The sequence below is a fragment of the Nyctereutes procyonoides genome, unplaced genomic scaffold (genome assembly GCF_905146905.1).
Source record: "Nyctereutes procyonoides isolate TBG_1078 unplaced genomic scaffold, NYPRO_anot_genome, whole genome shotgun sequence".
In the NCBI taxonomy this organism is placed as follows: domain Eukaryota; kingdom Metazoa; phylum Chordata; class Mammalia; order Carnivora; family Canidae; genus Nyctereutes; species Nyctereutes procyonoides.
In genome coordinates this window covers 21316334-21333570 of record NW_026575132.1, presented here as the reverse complement: position 1 = coordinate 21333570, position 17237 = coordinate 21316334, and the positions used below count along the sequence as shown (strand labels likewise).

The 17237-nt window shown below is 32.3% G+C and overlaps 1 protein-coding gene across 1 annotated transcript in view; it reads right to left on the bottom strand.

Moving 5' to 3' along the window:
• Positions 1–17237, bottom strand: part of SPAG16 (sperm associated antigen 16) — a 925123-nt gene that overhangs the window by 439511 nt on the left and 468375 nt on the right. The window contains exon 12 of the mRNA XM_055345436.1: positions 1078–1263. Within this exon, the coding sequence (XP_055201411.1) occupies positions 1078–1263 (186 nt within the window). The remainder of the gene's footprint in view (positions 1–1077; positions 1264–17237) is intronic.

The window sequence follows — 17237 nt, the reverse complement described above, 5'->3', positions numbered from 1 at the left end:
AAAAGAACAGAGTAACTGGTAAGTGGCCTTAGGAGACAGCCAACTTATGCATAGGACAGAGCATACCCTTTCAATGAATCTTCCCGGAAAACCTGCTAACTTTTTGCAAGCACCATACTTGCCCACTCTCCTAAATAGGTTACCCATAATTCAAGAAAGAATGAATAGAGTTTGTTCAAGGTAACTGTTCTACCCATAACCCCAAATCAGTAGTGTCTATCTTCATAGTGAGCCAATTTTTCTTTTACAAAATAAACTACAGTAGCTCAGTGACATTTGTTTACCTAAATTTCTAGGAGTCATTATCTCATATTTGGAATCTGAACACTATTTTAATAATTTAAGTGACAGAAGTCTGACTGATGATTTATAATCCCTTAGGTTACCTGAAGCAATCAGGATATTTGATAGCAGCTTTTTGAATACTATTTTCACATCTAATAGGATATAGTAATTATACATAAATACATGGATGAGAAGTATTTGACACTGTAAACATAATAGATTTGTCTGTCAAATTAAGATAAAAATATAAAACTTCTATATCTATAAAGTATTTTATAACACTTTACATACATCAAATTATATTAGTTCTTGCAATTTGTGAATTGATAAGCATTTAATTTGGGAAAAATATTATAATATATCAAACTTAAGCATAAAGCAAGTAATTATCTCTGTAATATTCATGTCTATTAAATTGCTGATTTGATAATGAAGCAATTCTGAGGAAGGGAGAACTAAAATTCTCATTCTTTAAAATAAGTATTTATTTTTCTTCTGCTTAAAACAACAGCTTCCCAATGAAATAATTCTAATCCTATTACATAGGATTGATCTTTATACTTACATTTAGAAAGGACTTGTTATAACAATAATGATTAACAGAGTTAGAAACGAATTTTACAGACATTATTTCAGTAGCTTTCTATAATTTTATCAACTAACCTTTTTTTTTTTTAAATGTTCCCTGGTGGGGAAGCATTGAGAGCGGAAAACAAAACAAAACAAAACAAAACAAAACATTGCCTTTATTTATAACAGAGAGGGTTAATAATGTTTAAAAGTACTTCTTACCTGTTAACATCCCAGATTTTACTAGTTGTATCCAGTGAGGAGGAAGCCACAAAATCACCACAGGAGTGCCACGTGCAGGACCATACTGCATGACTGTGTCCTTCAAAGGTCAAAATGCAATTGCCTTTAGACAGGTCCCATAATTTAACCGTAGTATCACCACTTGAAGTAGCCAATTTGTTGCCACTATTTGCAAGAATATAAAAAAAGTAATTTGTTAAAAAGTCAATTTATGATTATTTTTTACAAATGGTTATATGCTATCAGTAATTTGTGTGTGTTTGTCGAATCGTTCTTGCTTTTAGTGGCATACTAAATGCTTGAATCTCAAGATCTTATTTGAGCCCATAACAATTACATACTTACTTGTATTGTTTAGTAATTCAAGTTTGATGAGACAAACTGCTGTTGCACACTTTCTGGATTAATTCTATATCCTTTTAGATTAATTGCCTAAGTCAATATTTATTTTTAGTATGTATTAGTTTTTGGGCTATGTGTAGGGTCTGTGGATAATGTAGCCTCAGAATGATGAAATTTTAGACATCGACTAAGATAATTTAAAAAGTTTAATACAATACAATAGGTCAGTATTGTTTATGTTTCGATGAACTAAATGGTCCAGGAATGCAGTTTGGATGTTGAAGGAAGTGAACCAGAAATTAGGATATTTTTGAGCTAGATCTTGAGAGAGAAAAGATTTTGATGAGTTGAATGGTTAAGGATAAGCCATTAGATTTTCCATTTAGGTTATTAGTAGATGTTTAAAAAAGCAGTGACTTTCAAGTGGTGGACATGACTGCTAGTTTAAGAAATGAATGGATATTAATGACATGAGCAGAAACATCTAGGAGTTTTTGGTAAAATATTAATTCCAAGAAAATTTTAATTCCATCATTTTCCTCATATTCTTATGCATTGCATGATCCTTCTATCGTTCTCTTTATAACTTTTCTCTCCCTAAGTATAATGAATTGCTTATTCGTACTCTTTCCCTGTGATTTTGATTGAGAACTCATTCTTCTCTCTGTTTCTATGGCATCAAGCATTAGGATTGACTAATTGAAGTACTCAGCAAATACTTCCAGAATGAATAAATATGTGAATGAATGAATGAATGAAGTTGTGTTTTTATAAAAGAATAAGGAAAGTTACCCAGTATTTCCAAGACAGGAAATGGCAAGATCAAAACAAGTATTTGCTTACTTGTTTTTTTGTTTTGTTTCGTTTTTTGGGTTTTTGTTTTTTCCTTTTTATGCTGTGAGAAGTACATTTTTAAGTACAGCAGAGAAACAAGCACTGGAGAAGGAGAGTTTAAAGGTGGTGGAGGAAAGGTGGATTACAGAGTGAAGAAGGTTATAGTTATAAAAGGATACCTATTTTCCTTATAATTTTTTAATTTAAATTAAATTAGCCAACATGTAGTACATCATTTTAGCTATTCTGACTGGTGTGAGATGGTGTCTCATTGTGGTTTTGATTTGTATTTCCCTGATGCCAAGTGATGTGCAGCATATTTCCCTGTGTCTGTTGGCCATTTGTATGTCTTCTTGGAAAAAAGAAGACCTGTCCTCTGCCCATTTCTTGATTGGATTATTTGTTCTTTGGGTGTTGAGTTTGGTAAGTTCTTTATAGATTTTGGATACTTGCCCTTTATCTGATAGGTCATTGGAAAATATCTTCTCCCATTCTGTATTTTAGTTTCAGATTAGCAGAATTAAAAAGAAATGACTCTGACAGATAGTCCTTCACTAATAGACAGATATTTAAAACTGTCTTTTACTATGCAGCTGTTGTTTATTTGTACATATATTTGCCATTCAAAATTTTACTTTTTAATACTAAAGACCCAAAAATATATTTGTCTAAAAATATTCAAGCAGGAGTGCCTGGCTGACTCAGTCCATAGAGCATGAAACTCTCGATCTTGGGGTCATGAGTTCAAGTCCCATGGTGGGCCTCCGGCTTACTTAAAAAATTATCCAAACAAACACAAAATAAAAATTATTTTAACTGTGGCTCTTTATCAAATCTGTTCTTCTGATGGGCTAGCAAGCTATTATGGACATAAGTCTTGCTCTAGGGTAAGAATTACTGTAATGTATTTCTGTCTGGCTGAAAATTCTTTCATATAAGTTTTACATTCTTCTCCCTTGCTTTAAACTATGTGGCAAAAAAAAACCCCCACAAAAATCACAATAGTAATAATCACAACTGAGATAAGCAGTTGTAATGATCTTTACAAGTCCCATCAACTGATATTTAGTCAACAATAAACAACATTCTCATAAGCTTTTAATAAATTAAGTCTGTTGCTCATGTGTATGAACTTAACCAAACCCAAAATATATAGAATATGAATTTCTGAATTTCTCTGAAATTTTTGGCTTTTCAAAAGATATGGTTTGAAATATGCAAAATTGTATGCTTTTGGCACCCAAGATAATAAAATATTTGAGGATGGAAAGGGAAAAAGAAAGAAAGAATGATGAACCAAAACTCAAAAAGTGCTCCAAGTCAAGCAAAACTCAGGGTTTCCCACAGCTCCACAAAATAAGAGAAGTCGAAATCCCCAAAAAGAGAAAAAGTGGATCCAGTTTGTTAGCAAGTACACTAAATCATTCTTATTTACATTTGGTTAACTTCTCATTCTGGTTCTGCTGGACAGCCCACATGACCGTGGACAGGCCATTAACATTTACACTTAACATTTCTGGAATTCATTGTCTTTTTTTAAAGATATGGATAGTAAGTCCTGCTCAATATAGCCTAAAGTGTTGCTTTGAAAATCAAATAAGAGAATTCTTACAACAGCACATTTTAAATTCTGGGTAATATTCAAACTTGATACTGTTTTTAAGAGATTCTCTTGTGATATCCAGTTTTTACGTGGAATTGCTTATCCTTATGTCTATAGATAGTAGAAGGGAATCCAGTTACTTTCATTATTCTATAATTTCATATACCTGTGTCTATCTACTTAACAGGATTATTTGAATTTGTAAAAGGAATATCAGTCACAATATTTTCACTTACTATAGATATATATGTATTATTTATGTGGCAGAAAAACCTATAACCAAATTATATTAAAATATTTTCTCATGTTTTTTATAGGTAAAAGATAAAAATTTTGGTATCAATGAGCTCATGAAATAATTGTATCAGAAAAGCTCTAAACTTAGAACTTAGATTACTTGAAAAAAATTAAAATATTTTGATTTACATTTAATGTGCCTAGTTTGTGAGAGTCCCCCAAACTTTAAGTTAAAAATTAAAACAAAAAGGGCAAAGAATGCATTCATCCAAGTTCTTCTAAATCCTTAGCCTTTGATATGGAGCTGCTAGCTGCATTTGGCTGGTGAATGAGGGCACTGTGACAGAGTAAAGTGAACACCAGTCTACAAAGAAAATGGTCTTTTTTGAAGTAAACAGTGCCCACATCCAACTTCTGTTCCCTTTGTTCCCAAATGATATACCCTTCTTTTGTGTAGAAATCTAGAATCAACCAAGAATCATACATAAAGTGAATTCAGAAGACAGCCTTATGTTCAGATATTACAGATGCTAGCAAAAGCAGAGTGTTCTGCAAGATCAGGCCTTCCCTTACTGGCTGCAAAACCACTGCCCTTGGTTGGGTGTATTGTTTGGAGCTCCAGGTGTACCTTTGCCAGTTGCTTGAGAAATTTCAATCGGATTTTCAGCTCAGTCTTTTCATTTTTACACAGGAGTGGAAAGATGCAAGTGGACTCTCCTATGCCTGGTATATAGTATTTATAAGACATGCTATTTATTATGTAAATGCACAAATGATGTATGTAAGAAGGAAAGAGAGATTTCAGTTTTTCACAGATCTGTGTTAATAGAATGGAATAACTGCATAATTTTAGGGATACACACACACACACACACACACACACAAGTTTATAGCAAAACAAACAAGTTTAAAGCAAATCTTGGTACAGAGGACAGAAAAATATTGGAATTGTAAAACTACCAGCATGTTACTCTTTTTTATTTTGTTTTATCCTTTAATTATGTTATTGCTTAGGTTGTAGATGCAGAAGGACAGAAATTGGTAGGTTAATTTATGAAACTTTATATGGAGATCATGAATAATGTTGTCACCCTGAAAATAAGATAGAGATGCCCAGGAATGCCTTTAAACTATTACATATCAATTTCAATCTTGGGAATTATTTTATTATTTAATTTTCTTATTGTATCCAACATGCTTCTGAGTATTCTCTAGTTGTCATTCATATGCATGCATGTGATACATTAGAATTGAATATTCTTTATATTCTTGAACAACATAACCTCAGTCATTATAATATTTTGATATATATCCATAGGTACTAAAATATAGTTCTCATCCTTTTGAAAATTAAGTTTCTATGCATACCCTATGACTGTGTCAAGAAAATGTTATATTCATAACATTAAATACATTTTTTCAGCTATCTCACAATTTCTACATTTGATACTTCCTTTTCCATGTCTTTCTTTTGACCCAATGTTCTAGAAGACATAGGAGATTCATTTATTCATTTCACAGTTAGTCATATGCTCCAGACACTGTACTAGACAACTCCATCCATCATCCCTCCATACTTCTCAAACATACGAAGCATTCTTCCCCTCAGGATATCTTCATACACTTCTTCTGGCACTAAGATGCTATCTCCTGTGGATATTCCCATGGCTTGCTCCATGACTTCAGTTAAAGACCTTTTCTTCAACTTCACCTTATCATGAAGGGCATCTCTTCCAATCCCACTTAAAATACTATATCATCCTAACTTTTTGCCTCTCTCTGTTACTCTTTACTGAATGGCTTTTCTCTATAGCATTTTTCTCTATAGCACTTACCATTATTTATTTATTGCCCCCCCGCCAATAGAATGTAGCATATATTAAAACAGAAACTGTTTTTTAAATTAACTGCTATATATCCAATGCCAGCTTCATACTTAGCACATAGGGAATTTTGATAAATAGCTATTGAATCAATGAATTAATGTGTGAAACACAGTTATGAATATGCTAATGTCCCTAAAGTCCTATTTCTAATAGATAATTTTTCAGGGCTTATAACGTAAGAAAAGAATAATGTAGGTAAGTAGATCCTATGTCCCATCTTATTACTAGATTTCTTATTTGGATATTTACTTTTTAAAGAAGCTTAATTTCATGGCATACTAAATTATTTCCTTCTGAATTTTGCCTGAGTTACTATACACACATAAATTCAGATTGTGTTGGAGGATATTATCATATAGGCCCAGGAAAATAGCATATCCCCCACCTACCTCATATCCTTTTTGTATAGATGCAGGACATAAATAAATTCAATGAATAAACAATTAGCTCACATTAAGTAAGTTGAAGAAATAATATATCTTATACTCCTAGTGAAAAAAGTCTAATTCAATGAGTATTTGGATTACCATGATAGGGCATTTAATAAAGTGATCTCTGAATATATACAGACTTCTCTCATAATTTAAGCCAAAGAAAAAATGTAAATAATTTGAGGAATATGTGTACTTCATATCCTTCACATCTTTTGTATAAGCAGGTGCTCACAATGTGAAAGCAGAAAAGGAAAAAGGATGAATGTTCAGCGTGTGAAAACTGTGGCATAATCAGAGATTTTTAAGTATTTTGCATTCAAGAAGAAAAGAACAATGAAAAAAATTAAGCTAAGTAGATAAACAACAGTCAAATAATAAAAGACCTTTCCTGCAGTCCTAAATTATATTAATCTGTACGCCACAAGGAGAGATCAAAGGGTTTTAAAAGGAGTTAAGAAAGTAATCAGATATTAATTTTAGGATGTTAACACTGGGAACATAACAAGACCAGATTTTTTTTTTATTTTTTTAGGAAGAGTAGAAAATACATTTAAGAACTGATAGTGCTTTCTATTATAGTGTTTGTACTTAATTACTGAATTTAGTTATTTTGAGATCTATGCTTTGTATAATCACAGGCATTCCCAGGTTTTGGTAAATGATTTTCAAGGCAAGTGTCAGCTTCACACTGACACCTACCTGTTCCACTAGCTAAAGGATTTTCCAAGTCTAAGTGGCATTGAATGGGGGAATATCAGTTTTCCAGTGAAAAAGTCTCCTCTAATGATACTGCTTCTTTACCTTGTTTTGACATCTGATCTTAGTCCTGGATTACAGAATTTTTCACTGTACTCTTTTCTGATTTTCAAGAGTACACGGCAACCAAAATATGTGGGTGTGATGCTGAGTTCAAGTCCTAGGAGGATTGATTTGACAAAATATTTAAGGTCAGCAGAGGTAGGATATGTACTTCATTACCTGAAGCCAATGTCCTGTCTGAAAGTCTTATAGTAGATAGAACAAGATATTTCTCTGGTTCCAGAAGAAGCACTGCCTGTGATTCTGGTATAAAATAAGAGGTTTACCATACTTGGAAATATTATAATGATAATTTGGATACATTTAAAACTAGCTTAAGGAATGTGAATTCATATATCATGGAATTCCAAAATTTTAAGGCTAGAAGAGCCCTTAAATCCATATAATATAATCACATTTCCTTGTTTTAATTATTCCTACTGATATTCTACTATTTTAATGCCCAACCTCTATTTAAAATTTCTAATAATAGGAAACTCAGTTCATTGGGCTTTAGGTAGCTTTGTTATAAAGTCTTCCTTTTCTTGAGCATATTTTCTTCTATATAAAAAACTCCCCTTCGTTAAAGTCAGTTATAATGCTTGGCATCATTCCAAATTCAAATAAAACCTCTTTCACTCAATTGCTTTTAGAGTAGAGGAAGAAAGCTATCATATCCTAGGAATGACATTCCACTCATTTCTTTATCACCCAAATATTCTTTTCCATGCTACTTCTACTTTAGAGATAACACAGGGATCTTAGAAGCTGTACATCCACTCAAACTTGACTAGTCTATTTCTATTGAATAGGGCATATATTTGCATTATTCAAATCCAATCTTATATACTATCACTTCAAATACTGGTAATAAATATAAGATTATCTATATTCCCACACATTGAAATGTGAGGCTAGAGTGTGTAATTTCCATTCTCAGAGGCATGAGATATTCTTTCTTATCCTTTCCCTAATTATTTTTCATGTTTCCTTTTCAAATTGTTATTTTCCTTCCCACAACAGATCTATTGTTTATAATGACCAGCCTTGCATTCAGATTGAAATTCTCTTGATAAAATCAAGAGAATTTGTTTCAGGGCAAACAAAGCTTTTTCTAATATTCTGAACTATGTTGTATTTCTGTCTGGGAACCTAACTGAATGAGCATTTCAGTTTATGAATCTACTTTTCAGAAATCCAAACTTCATTAATTTAAATCATGTTTAAAGCCAGCTCTTTACCTTTCCTGTCCCCCCATCCCTGCAAGTGTAGATAAGGGAAAGAAGTATTGGTAACAACATACCTATCCCTGAGTCCTCTAATTTCCTGTGGTTTCATAATCACTAAAATGTTTTATTGGTCTTTCTAGGAGTGTCATTTATTCCACCATAAAATCAGTGGAGTGAATAGGGAAATGATAGATATGATTTCAGCAGATTCTCCATCACATTTCTGATAAACTCTGGAAAATAGCACAGATTTCACCTGAATTTGCCACATTTTCATAGATTAGATCTCCTTCACCAAGGCTGTACCATTCATCAAGGAATTAGTAAATATCAAGGTACATAATAGTTTATCTTCTGTGTGAATTCTATACTCAAGCCTTACAAGTAAATAAGATCTTTTAGGTGTATAAATTTAGTGCTCAATAATAGCTCTTAATTATTCTGAAAATAAGGTAAACTATAATATTGGCAGAAGTTAGCACTCTTATGTTTCAATCACATATTTGCCATTTAAAAGCCTAATTGCTTGTGGAAACAGTATTCTCATCTGTAAAAGAAAGAAAAGATACTTTTCTACTGTGACTCTCTAATGTGGATCTAACTAAGAATGTTTGCTAAAATATAATTCACAAAGAAGTTGTGAACACTAAGAAGTAAAGTTTATGGATCTCCAAACAATAGGCTCTGAGGAGTTGTCACTTGCACGGAGCACATAGCTTTAAAGAATTTTTTTAAAGGTCGAGGGGGAGGTAAGAAATGCATTGTTTTTTAGAAGGATAACTGTTCTTGTTGCCAGCTTCCAGGAAGTCAGCCCTTTCTTTAAGATGGAATTTTGTAAGCATAATAAATGTGAAACCCTACCGTGCAATCATTCCACTTAAGGATGAAATTACTGGCTATGGAATAGTTAGCTACAGCAGAAGCTGGAATAAGAACTTAGATGTACATCATTTGAAGATATGAATTAGCCCTGTGTGCATTGAGCTCAAAGTCTGGCAGTGACCCACTAGAACAATGCACAAGCTTCAGCCTGAGACTAACCAAAGACAACATGACACTTGGAGAGTGAAATCCCTAGAAAATAAAATAGTATGATGCTGAATGCTTAAGAAAATGTATGTGGATGTAGAAACAAAAAGAAAAGGAATTTATATTTTTAAAGATTTTTTTTAAAGTCATAGGTATAAAAAGACTGTGATGCAGAAACTGATGAAGTTTGAAATACTACTGCAAGATTCAGAGTAAAGACTTGAAATGCAGTGTGCATAAGACAGCATGGGGATCAAATAGTACTTTATTATTATTATTATTATTATTATGCATTTATTGAGAGGAATAACTGTTCAAATTTGGCTGAAAAGTGTAGTCAAATATGTATGTGTTCATTTACTAGTCATTTTATTGAATTATTCATAATTACATTATCTTTAAATACTTTTTCTTAAAATACCAACTAGGGAATTCTAAACATGTTTCATCTAGAGTATAAGAATATGAATTTGAGTGACCTCCACTGATCAACACATACTGGACTTGATCATGTCAGATTTGTTTCACCTACAGATCTATCCGCGTAATCTGATTGGTGTCTCCAAATGCAATAATGCCAGAAGCACTTTGAAAACTGTAAAACATTATTTAATATTATACTCATTTCTGGCTAACAAGAACATTGACATATTTGGGGACTTACAGCATACATACAGATGACAAACTTCTTCATGTTAATCCCTATTCAAAGTTCCCATAAATAGATTTTAAAAATTTATTTATGTTAGCACTACTTGAAAGTCTTAATGGAAGCCCATTAATATCATAAATAGGCATAAGTAAAATTATGTTATTATGCTTTTAATTTAAATTTTTGTACATGTAAGATTATATTTAAAAACATAAAAACTAAATTATAAGGAAAATTATCAACAATCTAATGATTAAAGACAACACTCACTCTTTGCAGATTACATGATACTCTATATGGAAAATCCAAAAGACTCCACCTAAAATTGCTAGAACTCATACAAGAATTCAGCGAACTGGCAAGCAATGAAATCAATGCACAGAAGCTATTTGCATTTCTCTACACTAACTGAGACAGAAAAAAGAGAAATTAAGGAGTCGATCCCATTTACAATTGCACCTAAAACCATAAGATACCTAGGAATAAACCTAACCAAAAATGCACAGGATCTGTACTCAGAAAACTATAGAACACTCATGAAAGAAACTGAGGAAAATATAAAGAAATGGAAAAACTTTCCATGTTTATGGATTGGAAGGACAAATATTATTAAAATGTCTATGCTACCCAGAGCAATCTATATATTCAGCACAATCCCTATCAAAATACCATCAGCTTAATTCACAGAGTTGGAACAAGTAATTCTAAAGTTTGTATGGAACCAGGAAAGCCAAAGGGATGTTGAAAAAGAAAACCAAAGCTGGTGGCATCACAATTCCGGACTTCAAGCTCTATTACAAAGCTATAATCCTCAAGACAGTATGGTACTGGCACAAAAACAGACACATAGATCAATGGCACAGAATACAGAACCCAGCCATGGACCGTCAACTAATCTTTGACAAAGCAGGAAAGGATATACAAATGGAAAAGGACAATCTCTTCAACAAATGTTGTTGGGAAAATTGGACAGCTACATTCAAAAGAATGAGACTGTACCATTTCCTCACACCATACACAAAAATGGACTCAAAATGGATGAAAGACCTAAATGTGAGGGAGCAGTCCATCAAAATCCTAGAGAACCCAGGCAGCAACCACTTTGACCTCAGCTGCAGTAACTTCTTACTAGACATAACTCCAAAGGCAAGTGAAACAAAGGCAAAAATGAACTATTGGGATTTCATCAAGATAAAAGGTTTTTGCACAGCAATGGAAACAGTTGAAAAAACCAAAAGACAATTGACAGATGGCAGAAGATGTTTGCAAATGACATATCAGATAAAGGGCTGGTAACCAAAATCTACTAAGACTTATCACACTCAACACCTAAGAACAAATAATCCAATCAATAAATGGGTAGAAGACATGAAAAGATATTTTCCAAAGAAGATACACAAATGGCCAAAAAACACATGAAAAAATATTCAATATCACTCAGCATCAGGAAATACAAACCAAAACCACAATGAGAAGCCACCTCACGCCAGTCAGAATGGCTAAAATGAATGAATCAGGAAATAACAAATGTTGGCATTTAAACTCTATGGTATTTACCAGGAGTTGAAAATGTATAATCACATAAGAATCTTCATATGAATGTTTACAGCAGCTTTCTTCATAATTGTGAAAATGTGGAATCAACCAAGATGTCCTTTAGTAGTGACTGGACAAATAAACTTCGCACATCCAGACAATGGAATATTATTTGAGCACTGAGGAGAAATGATCCATGAAGCCATGGAAAAACATAGAGGAAACTTAAACACGTAATACTAAGTGAAAAAAGAAGACCATCTGTAAAGGCTACATACTGTATGATTCCAACTATCTGACATTCTAGCAAGGCAAATTATTGAAACAATAAAAACATCACGTTGCTAAGGAGTTCAGGGGTGGGGAGAGATGACTAGAGGGAGCACAGATGTTTAGGGCACTGAAAATACACTGTATGATATATAATTGCAGATATGTCATTAAACTTTTGCCAAACTCACAGAATGTACAAGAGTGAATTATAAACCTTTGACTTTGGGTGATTATGATGGGTCAATCTTTGATAAAAATCTTTGAATATATATATATATATATAGCATTCTGGTAGGTGATATTGCTAATGGGGCAAAAGGCATATTAGAAATTTCTGTAGCTCCTTTTGTTGTAAGCTTAAAACTACCATAAAAAATAGACTTAAAAATACACTAAAAAGTAGAAGAAATGTCATTGAATATCAATCAAATTGTAGGTATGACGGATGACTTTCTAAGCCCTACATTGATAAAAAAAAATCACTCTATTATTCCCAAAAATGTTGACCAAAACATACAAGCTCCAAAATTCAATATACTGAAATTGAAGTAAAACTAAAACAAAATTACTAATATTTCATAAAAAGAGAGACATTTGAATTATAGTTTATTCAAATGGAAAATAATTCAACAAGATAAATTAATAAACAGGTAATTTACAAGTAAGAGAATACAATTCATCTACACACAGAATAATGGTCAAGAAAATAACTGAAGAAAGATAAATAGAAGTAAAACTATCTGTCTTGTCTACCAAAATAACCAATGAAAGTCACTTTAAATTATTGTCATTCATGATTAGATTGTTGATATTTTTGTGATGATACTGGAAGTTGGAGAGGGAACAGCAGAAATACTTTTGATTCTATTACCTACTTCTGAGACTTCTCAGTTGTGTAACAGACTACTAATAGTTAATTGTGTAGCTTATATACATTTGCACACTTTTCGAATCCTGAACAATACTTCCTTGGTACAAATAATAATTGAAAGTCTTTGAGAAATACAGTAAGATTACTGAAAGGAAAGTATCATTTACTAATGAGACCTTTTGGATTTAACATGATAGCTTTTCTATTTGATTTTACATTTCTATATTCAGGGTTTTCCCTCACATAACCTGTAGGTATTTTATAGTGTCACTGAAGTCATTGGCTTAGAAATCTCCTGAAGTGTGCCTCTCACTAAACTTGCCAATATTTAGAAGGCTTGAAATTGCTTAAGTAGTTTGAAGGATGTCAGTTTTATGACTTTAGTCTACTGAAATTACACTCAAATTATACATCTTTCATGAAGATGATTACAAAACAAATTATTTAATGTTATTGATTACATATTATAATCATTCTATCTGTATATACTAGCTATCACACTATAAAATTATTCCTTGACAATTTATTTTTTCAAATAATAATGTAGAGAATTTTAAAAATTCTTATGTATACTATTGTATTGGTATAAAATTTAAATATTTCATAGATGTGAAACTTTCCATGGAAAAGTAAGTTTCTTTCTTTTCTCTCTCTCTTTTTTAGGATTGGTTGATTGATTGATTTGACAGAGCACAATCGGGGGCAGGGGCAGCAGATAGAGGGAGAGGGAGACTTTGGCTCCCCATTAAGCAAGGAGTACAATGCGGAACTCATCCCCAGGGCCTGGGTCGAAGGCAGACGCTTAATTGATAGCCATCCAGGCTCCCTAACCCATGGAAAACTTACTGTCATTATTTTTCTCAAATTTATCAGATTTCAGATAAGTAGGTATTAAATGTAAAAAAATAAAAATAAAAATGTATATTTCATGAGATAACATTTTGTTCTTAGCACTGTTGTTTCTCCTATCTTGAAAGATAGGTAGTTTGGAAAATACCTATTTTGCTGCTCAAGGAAATATGATAACTATAAGTCCAAGTTTGCCTTGGTAATTTAATATAATAACTATATGTCTGAATAATTCTTCTGAGGTTTTCTCAGAGTGGCAAATTATGCAGAGTAAATAACATAGGAGCTTGGCTCTATACTAAGAGTGTGATTTAAATTGTTGGTTTATACCTAAAGTTAAAATGTTTTGTTTATTTTTAGAGGTAATTTTAATTAATATTTTGGCTGCAAATCATTTATCTTTCACAGTGCGATTTATTGATACTGTAGTCAAACTGCAAAACTGTTCAACAATTGGAAATATTGTTTGTGAAACTGATAATGCAAAGACTATTAAGGAGTGGTCTTTTTAAAGCCTATAACCATTCTTCCTAAGTATTTTACAGTGCTTTAAAATTAGTTTAAAAAAATAAATAAATAGATAAATAAATAAAATTAGTTAAGAATGTAAAGAACAAATGCTAAAAAACAAATATGGTATATCATCAGGGGTCATTCATATAAGCTGTATTTCTGTATTATGAAGGGGATTTGATTTTGTTCTGCACATTCTAGAATATATTACCATTTTTGCTTTGTAGAAGTGAGGGGAAAAGTGTTTTCCTCCATATCTGATTTTATAATCTAGTCTAGTGAGGCATCTCACTAACATCTTTAGGAATGAGCTGTCCCTACCTTCAGCAATTCTCTCTCTCATGCCTCTCAATCATAGTTTTCCTTTAAATTTAATTTATTTCCTTTTAGGTCATATAAGTTATAAATTCTTTAAAGCTATATTAAAATGCCTGCCTGAAATGAACTATTTCTCTAATACAGAATTCAGAGCAAACTTTCCCTTTTTATAACATAGCAAAAATATCAGCAATAATTGGCCATATTATATATGCATACTTACATATACATGTACTCATATATATTTTATATTTCTATGCAAATATATATGAACTAGTAACAGAGTAAAAAATTATAAAATATGTACTATGCATAATATATAATGTATAATACACATTAAATATTTGTCTAAGGAACTAAAAACTAAAATTAAGATAATTCTTGTTCTGCTGATCATAAAAGAATAGTTTTTTTTTTCAAGAATAGTTTCAACTAAGTACAGTTTTCAGACCTAGTTTGTAGTCTAATTTTTTAATTATGACAATCACTTATATAACTTCTCTCAAAAGCACGCAGAAATGGCCAAGCTGAAGACAGGTCTAATTAAATATCTGAAAGCTCTAACATACAATTGAGGGACAAATTAATAACGTAGTGACGAATATAATTCCTAAAACAAAATAAAATATTTCCATTGATAGCTCACAAATAAATGTACAATAGCAATATTAAAATTTGCATAACTGCACTGAGGACATCTAAATATGTAGAAAAGAATTAATTTTAAAACTACTTTCAATAGGAGGTTTTTTTAAAAGTATGTATGTATGTATTTATTTATTTGAGAGTGAATGCCTATGTGAGTGGGAGATGGGGGGGGGCGGGAGGAAACAAGGAGGGAGAGAATCTCTAAGAGGCTTCACCCTGAGGGTGGAACCAGATGTGGGGTTTAATCTCAGGACCCTGAGATCATGATCTGAGCTGAAACCAGGAGTCAGATGTTTAACCAACTGAACCACCCATGTGCCTCTCAGTAGGAGCTTGGATAGAAAATGAAAGCACTGTTAAGTCCCATGGGTAAAATAAGGAAGTTACAGAAGATCTAGTTTCCTTAGTGTAGAGATTACAGATGGATACACAATATGGTGTAGCATTAAGAAGTACATGACCATCTTCTCAATGAAGTCTGCATTTCACAGAACTTAAATTAAAAAAAAAAAAACACCCCATGTTTCATTTGTGTTTTGGAGATGCATACCTCAGGATAGGGCAAAGAGAACCTTGTTTTTAGCAGTGATATCAATTAACCAAAAGACTTTTATTAGGAAAGAAAAATGTTGGAAAAGGAAATGGCTGATTGAAAGGTTAAAGATTTCAACTAGAGAATCATGCTAACTCTGACATGCACAGTTTTATGGTGTCTGCTGAAAGGAAACAGACATCTCAAAGTGAGAGCCTGACAGGCTACTCATGAGCCTTTCAATGCAGCATTTGTTGGGGCTAAGGATTGGGTGGGGAAGACACCATGGGGACCATGGGAAGTTTAGACAGTCGAGACTAGCTTGCTCAAAACTAACTCATAGGATATGGATAAAAACAAAGCATACTGACAATTCTAAAAGTACAAAATAGAGCTGTTTGGCAAGCAGAATACTAAATCCTCACATTCTCTTCCAATCTTAAAAGTCAACGAAGGTCAATTTGTGGGTAGAATGTTGTTTGGTGACCATGAAATTAGTTGCAAAAGGTTAGGTTTTAATATTTATCATATGTGGATGCAATTACCACTACTATGCAAAGGTTCCTATCACATGTCTTCTCTTTAGAAGAAGCTTGATCACTGAAACATTCTAGCTTTTGGCTTCCCTATTTCCATGAAGTACACTTTTATTCTATTAACAGAAATTCTATCCAAACAAGTTATAATGAACTTGATATGGCTCTTTTATTTACACTCTTTTACATTAATCACTATCCAGGCATTCACTTTTCCAAATGTCCATCAGCGGTATAATAGAAGATGACTCAAACTAATTGATTTCTTTACGAGCCTTAAATTTTAGTCCAAAATGACTTATAGAAGGATTTCTTTTAGCTCAATTGGTGGTTGTTCTTTAGCAGGATAATCCGGTTCATACATCAGGAGATTTTGAGGAAATTCTCAAATATGGGACTAACTGTAGTAAGAATTTTTTAAACCATGAATAATATACCCAAATATTAAAACTTTCCAAAAGAAACATAGGGTATTTATATGATTCTTTAAATAAATAAAGAGTGCCCCTTCATGGCAGGTCCTTCAAAGTATGGGGTTTTTCAAAAGCTATTAATTATTATCACAAGTATTAATACTTTCAGAGTGCTAGCTAACTTGATAGCCACCAAATATTTAATATAAAGAAGATACCAACTGCCCTTTGAAGATGTCACAACATACAGAAAAAACTAACATTCCACTAAGTAACTGAAGCCTGTCACTTGAGAATATTGCCTCCCATTCAGAAATTATCAGTTCTTAGTCCATGAGAATAGTAATATATGCAATTTGTGGCCAAAGTAACCCAAGTTCCTTGTAGAAAATTTGGAGCTACAGATAAGAAAATAAATGTCTATCCAAAGCACCCACAATCCTTGTATCCTCAAGATAAGCACTGCATTTAGTTATATTTTTGCAGAATTATTTTTCTGAGACAAGTATAAAGTACAAAATAAAGAAGCCTAAGCTTAAAAGCATGTAACTTTTTTAACCAAAATGATGTAATCTCATTATAAAAGGAAATTTTAAAAAAACAGAA